The sequence below is a fragment of the Amblyomma americanum genome, chromosome 3, assembly GCF_052857255.1.
Source record: "Amblyomma americanum isolate KBUSLIRL-KWMA chromosome 3, ASM5285725v1, whole genome shotgun sequence".
In the NCBI taxonomy this organism is placed as follows: Eukaryota; Metazoa; Arthropoda; class Arachnida; order Ixodida; family Ixodidae; genus Amblyomma; species Amblyomma americanum.
Window position 1 is genome coordinate 163396951 of NC_135499.1, and position 16397 is coordinate 163413347.

General features: G+C 48.3%; 1 protein-coding gene across 3 annotated transcripts in view; it reads left to right on the plus strand.

Annotated features, from left to right (window-relative positions):
- LOC144125324 (guanine nucleotide exchange factor DBS-like) overlaps positions 1-10209 on the plus strand; it is a 216447-nt gene extending 206238 nt beyond the window's left edge. For all 3 annotated transcript variants that reach the window (XM_077658599.1, XM_077658601.1, XM_077658600.1), the window contains 7 exons: positions 905-1105; positions 1182-1283; positions 1731-1809; positions 1875-1941; positions 3386-3632; positions 4985-5213; positions 5868-10209. In XM_077658599.1, the coding sequence (XP_077514725.1) occupies positions 905-1105; positions 1182-1283; positions 1731-1809; positions 1875-1941; positions 3386-3632; positions 4985-5213; positions 5868-5956 (1014 nt within the window). In that variant the 3' untranslated portion in view covers positions 5957-10209. The remainder of the gene's footprint in view (positions 1-904; positions 1106-1181; positions 1284-1730; positions 1810-1874; positions 1942-3385; positions 3633-4984; positions 5214-5867) is intronic.
- The last annotated feature ends 6188 nt before the right edge of the window (positions 10210-16397 follow it).

A 16397-nucleotide genomic window follows, 5' to 3' on the forward strand; every position in this document is an offset into this window, starting at 1 on the left:
TGAGTTGCAAATTTTTATTTGATGGATTATCGCCCTTCGATATGTTGAACAAAACGTCGAATCTTAATAGAAGCACCATAAGCACAATTGTAGCGTCCATACATGAGTCCTTATAGCACTAAGTGAAATATTTATAATACTCGGTGTTATGCAGGGTCGCTCAATATGAAAGGGAACATAGGAGCGCGTAGCCTCCATGCTTCGCGAACAGCTGTCGCTGAGAGCCCGCGAGAATCAGTGGCACGGCCACCCGCTCCCGTGATCCCTTTCTTATTGACCGACACTGTACATCTAACTGTCGATCTAGAGCAAAAAGACACACGAAGTCGCTGGATGTTATAGGGACGGACGCTAGTGGTCGCTGTCGTAGCGTCGATTCCTGGCATTCTGCTAGTGCTCAATGGGAGTTCGATTTTTGCCGTACAAAATCTTCGATGCAAATTAAGAAGAATTTGCCGTTGCTGTAATCAAGATAGGAATACGTGCTAACATGTCACTAAGCAGGCTATTCAGGACAAGGCCATATTCATGCACTTGAAGGAACTGAGGTAAAAAGTATCTTATACGTGGCTTTTACTGCTGCTACTGGGCGCCCATATAATATCGGACCTTTTGTAGAAAACGTACCATAATATGAGACCATCTATCAGACTACGCTGGACGATCATTTTACTTTTTAAGGCGTAGTAACAGAACCTCTTGTGCCTTACGCCATTCAAGCAGGTGTTTGAATACCAGGACTACTGAAACTTTAATTACGGCAGCACCTGTGGCTGCAGCTCCTAAAATAAGCAAGATGCTATTTTCAAACGGCGGCTGTGCCCTTCGACGCTCTTGTTATCAGCGTTTCTGGAGCAGCAAGCGTGAAGTGACATTACACATGCGTCCTTAATTCTTGTTTCAGGGAAGTCTCGCTGACTACGGAAAGCTGCTTCTGCAAGGGATGTTCAACGTCTGGATGGAGAAAAAGAAAAAGGATCGCATGAGGGAGCTGCGGTTCAAGCCCAGCCAGCGCTACATCTTCCTCTATGAGCACCTGGTTCTCTTCACCAAGAAGTACGGCCGAGATGACAACCCTAGCTATGCATTCAAGAACGCGCTAAAGGTTCGTGTCCCCTACTCTTCTCTCTTATTTTTTTCTTTTTGTGCACAGGATATACAATATCCTTTATTTTCTTCAGACCTCGCAGATCGGCTTGACGGAGAATTTTAAAGGGTCCAGGGGAGACAAGAGAAAGTTTGAAGTATGGCTACACGGGAGAACACAGGTCTTCATAATTCAGGTAAACTATACACTTTTTTTATTCAGTACATCAAACATCTTTGGTATGGGACGTTACATGAGGGAGGAGCGTGAGAGTTCATGAGCAGTGGTCCTGGCTGCGTTCTTTAAATGGGTGATGTTGATATGATGCACGGCGTCTAGAGGTGGATAAGTAAGTAATGGTGCTATTTGCTCTTTGCTGCCGATATGGCTGTGTAGTTTATGTAACAGATACTTATCAGCTTTTATTACATCCCACATCATACAGCTCCTTACATTTATCTGCAATTTTGCTTTCACGTAGCACTTCACAGAAATATTAGGCTAGTTCCTACTAATATTGAGCTTTAGTTTGGCTTCTGACTAAAAATTGAGAAAACCAAACAGCAAGGAGTCTTGGAACGTTCACTTAGACGAGAAAAGAAAATGTTGATCAGTTTGTTTTATTTGGTCCTGTAAATTTCAGGCGCCGTCTGTCGAGTGCAAAGAGTTGTGGGTGAAGAACATCAAACAGGTTTTGCTGCAGCAGTTTGAACACCTAAAAGGTAAGTGACGCTGAAAAGTTTTGTAATGGAAGGAAATCTTAAACCGTGTTCTCCAACTGATGCAGACGAAAGCAAGCGCCAGCATTACGAGAAGTACGAGCAGCTGAACGGGGTTAAGCCGCAGTCGCCCAGGTAAGTACTAGGACCTCAGACAGTTGCGCAACACATGCGCTACACGTGCGCCAGACGTCTCATACCGGTATATTTGGCTTTTCAAAGTTTGTCATGGTCTGTTGAGCACTTTTTTGACGCCCAAAGACAAACCTGCGTTGTTTCCAGGCTAGTCGTTAGCTGCCTGCAGACGACACTGCTCAGTCTGAGCAGAGTATGACTGCTCTGCTTACTCGCTGCAAGCCGTGCTGCTGACTGCCTGTGAGTTAGATGGTTTAGGCGGCTGCAAACTCTTATTGTCCATAGGGTTACTGGGAGTCTCCAGTAGTCTCCTTAGAAGTGGGCGGATAACGGGGATTATTGTACTGGGTTTACTGCTCCAGTTAGACCTCTTTACCCATTTCCTAGCTGCAGTAAAGCGACGCCACTTAATCCTTTCTCCTTCGAGTAGATTTGATTATATCCCTATAGACTTAATCTTCAGACGGTTCCTCTGAACCAATAAAAAGGATAAGGTTCAGATTTTTTTTTCTATTTCCCTCCATCTGCAACCCCGGGTTTTCGTATACATGAGCTCGCTGTCTGTCTCGATACCATTGCTGGCATTGTGCTTCTTATGGTGATGAATCTCTATTCATATGCGTTCTTGCTTTCACTAACTCTGCACAAGTCGGTGCTAGCATCTCAGCTACTATCGTTTCGTACTAAAAACGAAGCTAGCAAGAAATCACCACGAAGAGGCTTGTAAGTGCTACCAGAAGAGGAGCATTTTTTCTTGGCTCCACAGAGAGAGAGAGAGGGAGAGAGAGAGATGTTAGGAAGTGCTATGAAGTAGGGCTTAACAAGAGGAGAATAAAAGCGACAGAAAAATACAGTACGGCGTTTTAAACGGTACAAGGTGCTTGGCTATGAAAGGTGAGATCGTTGATACCATTCTCGCCGCCAGGGCTGTTTGACGTCTTCATGGAAGAGAACGCGAACGCCCAGCGACGTTGTATATACTCCACGCCACAGTTCATTAGCAGTCAAGTGAAAACTACGAGCAAGAGGCGACGATTTCTGTAAGTGTGCGGCTATCGCGCAGTCGCGAGCCAGCTAGACATGTCTCGAAGCCATTGCCATGCGCGTGTACATTCGCTTCCATTAAACTACGAACAAACTGTGGAGTACTCTTGGGTCGACGTGGCTTCTTTTATTTTTCCATGCATGGCAACGCAGGCGGAACGTAACAAAAGAAAGGGAAATCAGCGTTTCTTTCGCGTAGTTAACTGTGGCGTGTATTTGTATCTCCTTTTGAAGCTTGCACAGTACTATTTTGTTTGCAATCGCCCACTGTAATGCCGAATGGCGCTGTGGGTATCAGAAAACTAAATAAATGTGCTCCCCTCTGTCGTATTTCAAAGTATGAGTTGTCACCAACTGATCCAACTTTTTCTGCCAATTTACTTTTTTTTGCATCATGCAGCAGCCGCGTGCGGCATACCATCAGCGGCATGAGCTGGGAAAGCCGGCGCGTGGCGGACAACAACAACAGCCGCAGCGGGTGCCAGCGAGCCAGCCGCGTGCTTGGCCGCCGGGCCACCTTCCCGGCGTTGCGGAGCTACGGCGCAAACGGGGAGCTGTCCGATCACGAGGACGGCTGGTCCACCGACGACCTCTCGCAGAGCGAGGATGAGGAGGAAGACGAAGGGGACATCTTCGTCACTTCCGAGGTGAAACGCCAGGTAGACTGGTTTAGAATAGGGTCACCCCACGGCTTGGGAGATCAGGGGAGCAGCGGAGGCACATTATTTGTCAGAAGTTTAGAGCCCAGAGTTGTTTGCTTCTGGGCCACCCCGTTTGGCTCATTATATATCCCCAGCATTTTAAATTACTTGAAGGTAAGAGGGACTCTAGTCCTGCCCCCTTCGAAAGTTAGGACTTGCAAGGATGCTACAAGTACCCAACTACAGGGCTTATAGTATTAAGCACACCTGGACCATGAACTTTTGACCAAAGGCTGTACCTTTTTCTCGCCTGCTACGCTGCGCTGAGCGAAGGATGGCGGAACGACAGTGCAAGGAAAAGTGAAGATAGGGGGTAGCAATGTCCTGATGCAATGAGCTGCTCACCCGTTGTTCAACGCACGATATATATACATGCGCACGCGAGCATCACATCCTTTACAAATGCTTCATAGACGAGCTTCAAGGCTATATCCTCGCACAAAAACTGGGAAGAGCATTGCGGCGGGAGACGTAGTGGCGTATTTCAGCTGGTTCTACCAGTGTCTATGGAATGTTATTTCTGGTAGTATACCTTAACACACTTGGGAGAAAGAACAGTGCCTTGGAGGGCTCCGGGACCACAGCCTGTTGTGTTGTCTCTCGCTCTTCGTGACGCGTATGCGCAGGCCTTCCCTGTCTACATCCAGGGCTGTCGCTTATAGGAGGCTGGAGTACACATCGTTTACGTAACTAATGCCGTTGATTTCATGACGCTGAAGTACGAATGCTCTGACTGAATACGCCGGTGCTCCCCGAACTATTTTGAAATATCTTGTGTGATTTCGACGCTTCAGCGCGTGCCCGCCTTGACTCTCCACTTCGTTCTATGGTGTGGAATAGATGGAGCCTGAACACTTATACGCTCCTCCGCCAGCTAGCACTTGCGGGAAGGTGGTCAAGAGAGTAGGGCCTGCCGCTCAGGGCATACCATAGTGCAGATGCACATCCCTAGGAGGGAGTTAGTTTACGATGTTCTGCGACCTTTTAGCATGACCTGGAACATTCTACCTTCATAAAGCTAGGTGTACTCCAATCCACGTGAACGTACACTGTTAAAGAACGGGCACTCGTGTAGTGTACTTACTGCGCTTGTGGTCGTAGGGGGTTGGAATTGTCAATTATGGTCGTTTTTGTGCACCTTGATTTCCCTGTACAGCTCTCCTGCATGTACAGCTGTATGTACAGATTGTATTTACAGTTCGGCTGTGCATGGACTCATGCAAGTTGCCAAGAGTGGAGGCTCTCTTTCTGCGAGTTGGACGAACAGTGCCGCCTGTGCTCTGGCGGACTGCGCGCAGGTCGGCGGCAGCTACGTTGCCCTAGGCGACTACGAGGCGGTGGACGTGGGCGAAGCGTCGCTGGTCGAGGGCCAGCCCGTGCAAGTTCTTCGGGTGGGCTGCGCCGGGTGGTGGTACGTGCGCTGCCTCGGAGGAGGCGGCCGCGAGGGCTGGGTGCCGGCCGCCTACCTGGGACCCAGTGCCCGCGCACACCACACCGCGCGCTCGTCACCTTCCGTCAGCAGCCAGGGTGAGCGAACACAGACGCAATGGGCAACGCTCTGCGACGTCATTGTCAAGTCGGTTTTTCTCGCTTTAGTGCTGAGCGCTGATATGCATTGTTGTAGTTTCAGGTTTTTTACAAGACCATGCGAAGTAGGAACAAATCTACGGCGCAGGATATGGTAGCTGTGGGTCGTAGCACCTTCCCGATCGATTATACCGTAGAAGTGCTAGGTCTAGGGAATCGATAACGCCTGTCCCTGCCGACATCAGGCATGGTGGCAGTAAACTGTCTGTCATTTTGTGGAGGTATGGCCCTTTATACCATACCTCTACAAAACGACAGTTTACTTCTATCATGACATGGTATGGTATGGTATGGTATGGTATGGTATGGTATGGTATGGTATGGTATGGTATGGTATAACGTCCTGAAACTGCACGCGGGTGATGGGGGACGCCGTAGGGGAGAGCTGCGGGTTAATTTTGGGTTTTTTAAACTGCACTGACACTGCACAGCACACGGGTGGTTTCGCATTTCGTTTGCAGTGGAGGTTGTATCACTGACTGAGCCAGAAGCCAGATAAGCTTACCGCATGTGTTACTCTCTTGTTACGCCTTGACGAACGTTTCTTTTTTTTTTTAAAAGAACGACCTGTTGTTTTTCTTTTACTCGTTTCAGACTCGGGCACTGGAGGCCTTCACCATGCCATTAGTCGCATCAGCATGGCCAGCAACCTGAGCAGTACTAGTCTCGACGGTGGCATGTGAACGCTCCCGTTCTGACGCACGCCACAAGCTGTAAATAATGTACAGAGAATGCGGTGGGAGAGTGGAAGCTACGACAGCTATTGCAATTTACTTCCGTGACATCGTCGACAGGGAGATTTCTATTTCCGTCGGCACTATAGGTCACAACGCATTCCAAAGAAATCGGCAGCTTTGTTCATGTTGCCTCCTTAGAGGTTTGCGAAAGTTTTAGTCGTATATCAGCAGCGATTTCGCCTTTGTTACTGACAAAATCTGTACAAAACTTAAAACTTGTCAGATAAGCAAAAGTAGTAGAAATTTTTGTTATTTCTTGTAAAGCAAGACCTGGGCTGCGTAAACAATACCAAAGTGTGGATGTGAAGTAACTGCATCGTCATTGTGCTGGGTTGTGTCGCAGTTTTGTCACAGTTGTGTGTTCCGTGCGTATTTGTGATGTGTTTTGGACTGTACGTGTGATAGATGCATGTCACGCTTATGCGTGCCAGCACTTCTGTAGCATCAGTACCCGACAATTTGCGTAGTTTTCTGTGAAAAAAATTGTGTGTGCCTGTTTTTGTTTTCGCGCCGGGAACAAATTGAAAAAAAACGAGAAGCACGCGCCACCTCACGCGAGACTTAGCTTATAAACTCGAGAACCTACACTCGTTCGCCTGGCTGCGGGTTAGCAAACAGCCAAACAGCCTGTATACGCACCTTTGAGACCTTATCATGCATAACCTTGAATTACCTCTGGTCGTGTCCTTATCACTTGCGACCGCATATACGTGAAAAGCCTACTGAAGCAGAATCCTGCGTTACGTCGAAGGCTTAACTGCGGAATTCATTCATCATGCAGCATTTGACCAAAGAACATCGATCTTCTCGAGCTGTACACTAAAACTCTCACTAGAGTAGACGCTTCCTTCCACTGTTCCTTGAAATTATTCGCGGCGGCAACTGCTTCGCCAAGTGATAGTGATAACCGCCGTGAAGACTTCATTGATTCTGTTTTAGTTTTTTTTCTTTTTGAGCAAAAGATTCAAACGCGGTGATTCGGCTCTCAGTCTTCAACCGTGTAATATCACGGTACCTCACAGATATTGCCGCTTCGTGCATTTAATAAATAGCGCATTGACACATATTGACCAAACGGCATACCTGCGTATTTCCTTGTCACTGTACATACAGGCAGCGTCCCGAAGTTAGGTGTGCTCGACTTATTAGTTGCGTTTCGTGAGTGCACGCAAACCAGTGTGCGCGCCGAATTTCAGTGAAGTGTGTGCATGTGTGACGTCGTTGAGATCCGCGCTACTTCTTCCCCGGTGTTTGTTTTCAGTCCTATAGGCCGCGTTTGATGTAAACTGCGCGGTTGAGCATTGTCGCTCGTGCCTCTGTTGCTCAAAGGCACGGCAACGCTTGGCTTCGTTCTCCCGGACAACCAGACCCCCACTCCGTATTTGATAGCGTTTTTTCATACTCTTTCGTACTTTGTTACACTACACGCATACCGTTAATTTAGGACAAGCTTTACCGTGCGACTGTTGCGGAAACGGCCCGGCGTTTCTCACCTCGCTCTCTCCTCTTTCTCTCCTCGCCTGCGCGGGTGTACATATTGGCGAGGCCAGCTTACGCTAGAGCGTCGCGGAATTCCACAGGCCTGCCTTGTATAACAGCTTTTCCTCGTCTTGAAGCAGACCTTCTTAGTAGAACCAGCTACAATAAAAAGATGCCGTCTACCAAAGATTTATTGCATTGCAGAGCTTTGCAAATGAGTTCAAAGTACTCTGTAACCAAGGGCAACGAATATGTGACTATGCTGAAATCTATAGCTTCCTGAGCGCATGTGGAGCGGAGGCTCTTTGCGCCTCCGCTGTTCTTTTTATTCCAGACTGTGGCGCTACACACAAGAAACTTAGTCGTACGTTCCAAACTCTTGCGTTTCACCGCTCAACTGCTGTTTGCAGCCTCCGCGTTGTTGCAGCCTCCGCAGGGATTTGCAATGCGGGGGTAAAAAAAGTTCAATGCCACGCGCTGTGCTACAGGAATGTGTGCCTTCAACTTTGACTGACAAGCTGAATGGCCCGGGCCGTGCCATAGTTGGTGTTTCCTTTTTTAAAGTACATCGACACCACGCCCAACAACACGGGAAAGCGAGCGGACAGGAACCTGGAACGCTTTTTTTGTACGCCTCTAGCTTTCTCCGAATGTGGAAAGCGGTCGTTTTGCGTTAAATGTTGCTGCGACCATTCTCGCCTGCTGCCAAAGCCTTACCAAGTTTCTTTCAAGGACGCGCGCGCATGCGCGCGAGCGAGCCGAGCGCGACCGTCGCTGCTCTTGCACACAGACTTTCCTTTTACGCCGCACGTCTTCCAGAGATCGGCTGGCTCGACCACGGCGCCGTTGACTCCGCCGTGGCGCGTGTTAAAATGAGCTCGCTGAAGATGCGAAGAAGTTACGAGTCCCTTCACTGCGCAGCCTGGCCACGAAGATAGAACAATTCCTGAAGCTGAATGTTTTGCGTCGTGAAGGCCGCGTATGCTTTGGAAGGCCCGTGAAATGTCAGAAGCACGATATTGAGGATGGCGGCTATGCGATCCAGAAAGGAAACTTCAGCCCAGGTGCTGGAAGATGTACTTGTCGCGATGTAAGTTATGGCTGCATTTGGAATCTGCCCCAGTCCTCGTCATATGCGCGCAAACAGGCGTCCACTATGGCTAGTATGACTCGTGCTAAGTAGCTGGCGCGGTGTTGGAAAGCGAGGCTTAAGATACAGGTCACTGAAGAAAGACTATAAGTCAGCGTGTATTTTGAGACGGAGTACTTCAAGAACGTAATATGTTCATCTGCATATTGTGTATCCAGTGAAAGTGAAGAAAAAAAATGTTAGTGCCGAAAGACTTCTTAGGACTTTGCCGATGAATCGTAGCTCTCACTTCGTTCGTAACAGTGCGCATCCGAGTAGGCTCAGCTCGAAACGTCACAGCTGGGTAGGTTTTGATTCATAAAGCCTAAATTAAAGCTTTTTGGCGATCGCAATTTTATTAAAAAGCTTCACGAAGAACAAAAAGAAGCCCCATTAATGTTGCGTTTCATTTTCTTCCTCGTAGAAATTCCCCTACATTCTACTCGAGGAAATCACCGTTTAATCGAAGGTCAGGTTCCAGCTACGCCCCCCGCCTCCATCCTTTTTTTTTTTTTTGCTGACTGCAATACTGTCACACAGCATTGACGGTACGTGCCAGTGAAACTCAGCAATATTTTCAGAGGTATTGCCTTATGCTGGCCGGAATGCATTGGAAAGGACGCCCCGCAGAATACAATAAGAGAAGCACGGAAATAAGGAAAAAAAAAATTGGACAGCGTTGTATGAATGCGCATGGCTTTTAATTGAAAGAAACTATAAACGCCTCCTGCATGAACACAATAGAGTAAGTTTGGGTGAACAACATGATGGCAGTATAAGTACAAGTAAAAAAAATAAGCCAATGCGGAGAAAGGATTAATAGAGGGAAGAATAGCAGAGTCCGAGATGACCGAAACCTATCTGACGCACATCGCTTTGTCGGCAAAGGCGGGGTGTGCAATGTTTGAAGCGGAGCTCTTCGACACCTTCAGCAAAGGCGCATGTTTATGACTGTCTATTAATGCTTGCGTCTTGAAGGCCTCGGCCTATAAGACTTCACAGACGCTGTTATGTGATTTTTATTTTTCACTGACCTAGACTTTATTTGCCATCTGGCATTAAGCACCAAAAATGATAAAAAGGAAAGAAACTGCCTTCGGTAATGCATTACATGGCATTTCAGTTTAAAAGCAATGGTTGCGGTTTCAGGTCTCTCGAGCTGGCGCTGGTGCACTGAGGAAGAGCTCGCGCCCCTGCCACGTATTTGTTTGCTTCTGTTCACACGACAGCTTTTAGACTGTGTACGTGTCGTCTACGTGTAAACCTGGGACACCAATTTCGTGCACACGTACAATGCAGAGTGGAAACACTTCCTGTTTAGTGCACGCTTATCCTGCCTCGCCTGTGTGCAATGCACAGTGTGCGCCGCTGTACTTGCTAATAATGTAAGAATAAAAATGGGACACGCTGTAAATAAAGGTGTACTTATGTCACATTGAAAGTCACGCGTTGTTCGGTGTCTACCAAAGAAAATATTGTGTGAATATGAGCATCGCACTACGAGACGTGTACATTTCTGTTCATTATGATATCTAAAGAGGCTTGTGCATTTTCAGCGTTTGATGCCATTAAAGTAACTTTGGTTCCAAGAGGTTGTTATTGTTTTCTGTTCCTGCAGACGCGCACATCCGTGTCTACACAAAAAAGTGACACAAACTTTTTTTTTTTCAAATGAAAGGTGAGCACTGACCTCTCACACAGACCGTCGATACATACCAAGACCAATATGAAATATAACCCCCACAACCACACTGTGAACGACAGCCCACCGATCAGTTTATATGGGTAACATTCCCATTGTATAGTAGGTGTAATTAGGGACACCGCACGATTCAATTAAAAAAATTCTCTTATTCCACAACTGCCATAAAAACACCCAGACTTTCAGTTTTCAAGCATTGGTGAAGAAACTGCGTTAACTGCATAGTATTGGTCCACTTTGATTGCAAGTCTGAAGGGAGTCCATCAACAGCTTTGCAAGTGCGTGTAAGGACAGTGCACCCGGAAAACCCAAGTTCACCCCACCGCATTTGTTGCAATACATGTGACAACAGGGCGTAGTGATCTACTGCTGCGCGTTCGCAAAGCTTGAAATTCTAAGTGACTCCTTGCGCGCACATAAGCTGCAATTTTCTACAATAAATTACAATATATGACGGAACATCTGCTCAGCGAATGATGTATTTGTGTGGTGAAGACATTTTGAGGAATAAGCCTAAGAATCCGACTGTGAGGTTTGTTTGTGTAATTGTAGTTTTTATTGAGGAATTCGCACACATGATGTGTACTCATGGTTGTATGCGCTGGTGTTTATAACGCGCAGCAGAAATCTTGCAACGAGAACTAGTGCGAAGTGAACAAGAGCGGACACTAGACCGGTCATAAGAGATGGAATTCACCGAATTTATTTCGGCTGTCTGGGATTCGTTATTGTACGTCTCAGAATCGGCATCTTCTCTTATCATCACTTCTTATTTCACGCCCTTATCTTCCACACGATCAGTATTTAATTTGTTCTCTACGCATTAAAATTACTGAAATGACAGTGTAGCAGCAACACTGGCACAGGCGGCACCGGCTGCCGACAAGGACGACGCCGAGGAGAATCCGAGTTGAACTCCTGCCTCGCGTTGGTGCCTCGCGCGAGTCTGTTCTTTCTGGCTCAAAACTGCACATCGAACCCTGGCACTTATGCTATTAAATCAGCCGATGCTTCCCTCATCCCGACCAAATACTGGTTGGCGCGACAAACTGGTGACCCGGACGTGATGAAGTTTCTGCGTCTGGGAGGTGATGCATGGGAGGTGAAGATTTATATCCCCGCCCCGGGTGTCCAGTCTGCAAGAACAGAGACTGTGAGGCGGATATTCACCACCTGTTGTGGGACTGCCCGGAGCTGAAGCCGACGAGAATTCGGCACCTGGCGTCAGTGGGACTCTCACCAGACAATCCGGATTCTTATATTGCATGGACACAGGGTCCATATCATCGTTCACTTCTTGATTTCATCAGATCAGTTCAACTTTTTTTCATTTATTTAAGCATCTTACTCATCTCTCACTTCATAGTTTTTATGCCCTGAGGCAGTAAACATCGCTTCAAAAAAAAAAAAAAGGTGACGCATGCACTGGTGGCCTGGATGCTGACTTGGCTGAGCCAAAGCTGACGATCGGGCCCGGAAGGGGGAAGGCGATGCGACAGCATGGAGACTTCGCTAGAGGGGCCATCACCGGGCAAGGCATTGCCGTCGGCGTTCCATTCTGCGTGCGGATGTTCTTGCTGACATTCAAGGTCACCAGTTTTTTGTGCATGCAGCCCTCTATCCTTTTTCTCCCGGAAGATTTCCCCTGCTGAAAGCCGATACAGTACTCCCGGCCGTGAGCTCCTCGCCATGTACAGTCTTTGTCAAAAATATACAGCTCAAGGTTTTCGTTTCCAAAGCCATGTAGCGGAGTTCTTAAGCACATTAGACAATCCTAAGCTTTGGAGGGTTGAGGACTTCAGTTCTTGTCGCGTTCGTGAGATTAAGGTCCCTGATTATACAAGAGTAGCCGCGCTGCAGGACTCAGAAGCAGACCCCTTGGGCTGTATACTTTTGACAAAGACTGTAAATGTCCATCCGGCATTCTAAGCACCTCCTCGAAGGCCGGCAGTTCCACATTGTCACCGATCATAAACCACTCACTTTTGTCATCAAGTCGGGGATTAGTAAATTCTCGCCAGGTGAAATCCGTCACCTTTCGTACGTCGCGGAATTCACGACTGACATCAGGCACGTGCAAGGCCTTGACAACGCCCCAGCCTACGCACTGTAACTTGTCACCGCTTCAGTTACCTCTGCCGCCTCGTCAGCCAATCTCGACTTTGCCGCCCCTGCCACAGCACAGCACCAGGACCTGTAGAACTAAGACTTTCTCAATGCACCCGGCTTAGTGGTCCTCCGTGAAGTTCTCTCTTCGTGCCCCGTCCCCATCATTTGCTACACTTCAACAGGCTCTCCGCGCCCTTTTGTACCCTCCAAGTTTTGATTCCTTGCTTTCGGTGCCCTCCACGAGTGACAGCGTCGCAAGAGCCTTCGTCGCCGGCTGGGTGTCCCGCTACGAGCCGTGGCCCCTAGTTCGAATCTGCCTATTTTTCAAACCTTATGGGTATGCTTGGAACTTCCCGAATTCGCACTACCGCTTTCCATCCCTTCGTCAATGACATGATTTAATCGTTCCATCGTCCGCTCAAGACACCCCTCAAGCACAACGAGATACCATACACTGGACTACATCTCCGCCATTTGTTCATCTCAGCCTCTGTGCTACATTGAAACAAGATCTCCGTTGTAGACCAGCAGAACTTGTTCTCGACTCAACCCTACATCTTCCCGGGGAACTTTTCGACTTGACTTGTTTCATGTCCCAGCCACCCCCCTGCGGATTTTGTGAAACGGCTTCGCGCATTTTGCCGTCCTCCTGTCCCTCGATACCAGCCCCGTCAATCTTCGCAAGTTCTGTCTGTACTTCGAACTTGCACTCACGTTTCTGTTCGGCGAGACTCCGTCCGCAGACTCCGTTCACAAACCGCTGCAGCGTCCCTACGACGCCCCGTTCCGTGTTGTCGAGCGCCGTCCGAAGTTTTTTTGTCGTCAGCGTTCCCTGACGCCCCGATTCCATTTCCATCGGCCGCCTGAAGCGAGCCTTCACAGAGGACATTTTCCCCAGTTTCTCTGCCCCAACCGACCGGCTGCCCACCTACGCCATCTTCCCGTGCCAATCGCCAAAAGCGACACGTCTCAATCCAGCTCCCAGCTCTTTCGGGTTCCTCACAAGTATGTGTGTGCAACTGGGGCGCGGGAGGGGGGGGGGGGTTGCTGTGCCAGCAGAACTTGCTGCACGTAGCACAGGCGGCACCAGCTGCGGGAGGCGACGACACCGAGGAGCATCCCAGTTGGACTCCTTCCTCGCGCGAGTCAGTTCTCGCTGGCTCGAGGCAGCGCATCGGACACTTGCCCTTCTGCCAATAAATCACCTGATGCTTCCCTCATCCCGGCGTCACACTGGTTGACGCGACAACAGCATCATAGGTATCAATAAAGTTCCTCAGTATGTGCGAACGGAGTACCCACTTTACCAGACAAGCAAACCTGGAAAGCAGTGCTCTGTGACTACTATAAGATAAATAAAATCTGTTTTGCATAAAGCTCAAAGGCGTAGACTTACTTGCGTACTAATTAGATATATAGGGTAGAGGCCTATGCTTTGCAGTGAAACGTTGCTGGGCTGGTGATGATGATATCTTTAAACATGGTGATGTCTGAATCGCAATTTACGGCGCAATAGAACGTGTTATATTGTTCTCTGCAGCAGCCCGTCATAAGTCGCTGCGCCGTCCCGACGGGTCAGTTGTTGGCTTGTGAAGGAGAGGAATATATGTTGTCTGCGGGTAGCGGACCAGCCACTACCTCACCAAGTGACCACAGGCCCATCAGGGCGCCCGTGGACCACGGCGATAGAGTGGTTAGCAGGTTGCCGTGCTCGTGGAGGTAAGGGAATGCCACAAGTGCTGGAAACGGACTTTCCGCCACCTGAAGCCGTCGTGAGGGCCCGCGCAAGGTATCTCAAGATGTCCCCTAACCCTTCATTCTCCTTGTATTTGAGATAATTAAGTTTTACCACCACCACCAATGGCATCTATCGTCGCAAACGACTAGAAAGCCACTCAGCATTTGTAAGTTCATCGGTAGGCCCTCCGGGGCCAGACGGGAAAAGGGGCACGTTCCCACGAGGATTCATCCCTCTTATGGAGAACGTTTACATGCCGGTCATCCGTGCGCTTCGGTGCTTCCCAGTCCGACGTCCAAAATCTTACTTCCTCCAACGCTGAACTCGCCCATTGCAGTGTGGGCAGGATGAGCGCTGGAGCTTCATAGGGCTGGGGATGTACTGGAACCTTCTCTCAATAGCTGATATGCTCGTAACTAAGTGAGACGAAAACTTCGCCATCAACCGGTGGCAGTGCGGGAAAGTGGTGTTACGGGAACACGAAATGGTTCCTCCCGACAGAGTTAGAACGTTACCGTTCCCTAGAAGAGGTGAAGAGCTGGAGAGAATAAACAAGCGAGCATAACTGATCACTCGTTTTTTTGTGGTTACCTTCTCCTGAGATAAAAGATTACATGAATATTATTTAATAACATAATAACGTATAATGCGAATTTTTGATTTGGTACACTGCCCACATGTAAATCACGGAAGAGCGTGCAGGAGATGTGACCGTACACCTGGCAAAGGCCTGCCTTTCTTTTACAGTAACTAACGATTAAGTTTGTAATGGATCAAAATGCCGACCAAAAAACACTTAGACACTTAGACTCTAGGTACAGCTAGCAGCTTCGGTTTGGTGCAAACCAGAACTGACCGCTTCGGGAGGATGCGTTGTGGCGAGTCCCATAGTGAGCACGGTCGAGGCATGTGAGCTCGAAAAAAAAAATTCGTGCTTGCGCCGCGCAAACATTTGGAATAGCTTTTCCTGAGAACAGCCATCATATGACACCGCCAGCAATATATCCAGCTGCTGTTATAACCCTGCATTTTCGCAGGTTCCTTTGGGTCCTCGAGCTTCTTGATATCAAGTTCGCTGTAAAGTGTTACTTTGACATACTAACTTATTGTATAGCGTCACTCAGTATGAAAGAGAACACGTGAGCGCGTGGTCACCGCACTTCTCGAAGCACTACCACCGAGAACCGGAGAGAATCGATGGCAGCCCACATTAAGTACACACCACATTGTTTGATTATTAACGTCTGGCGATAAGCCTTGCTTTTGGGCTCTTTCCGTAGGGAGTCACCTTAAGAAGTCTCTTTAAAGCGTCGCCTGTGCTACGAATATCCATAGTGGTAGAGGATTTCGAAGTTGCGCTCAAATAGTGCTTCTTCATGTGCACTCTCATGTCAACACAGAGCTCAAAGGCGTTACGTCACCGTCAAAAAACAGCCGCCGGGAACGGCAGCCGTACCCCAACGTCATGCTTAAACGTGCGTGGTCGTCTGCTTAAAATTACGCCATAATTCGCGCAGCGCTGATGCCGCAGCCCAAAGAGAAAATTCAAACGATGGTCATGTGTGTTCTCGCTTTGCACCGAAATTTCGCAACACACTTTCCTTTCTGGTCGAAGTTAAAAGCTGCTAATGTAATACGACGTAAAAAACTGCCACAGGCGCCGACACCCACACACACTTATATAGTAACAAGGCAGGAAATCTGATGGTATAGCAGAGTGCACTTAGCTTCTAATCCAGATATAGCACTCCCGCCGCTGTCTGCCCATGGCCGAACAGTAGGTGAGAGTGTACGCTTGAACGAATGATTTATTTGTTTTTTTTATGGGGAAGGGGGGGGGGGGGGCATGTCGCACTTAAAAGAGAGCTTGCGTGCTCATGCATGATTTTTACTCCAAGTCAGTGGATCGGTGAGGATTGCGAAAATAGAACCTTGTCATTTGATATGCGTCGCGCCAACGTCCAGTCTGTTACTTGAGATCGTAGTTACTTCAGGTCGCTTCGCTAAGGCAATTTGCTCTACAAGACGACAGTCCCTAGCTCGAACAGACGCGTTTTATGCGGAGAAGTAGTCGCTGTCTCTTGGCTTGAAGAAAAGGGCGAGGCAGAGGCGATCAGAAGGCCACCCAGCGGAGAGCTGCTCGAAATAGCGCGCTGTTCCAAGTAACTTGAGCCAAGGACTTAGGGAGTAAGCAGGCACATTTAGCGGGGCATAAACTTAAAAAAAAAAT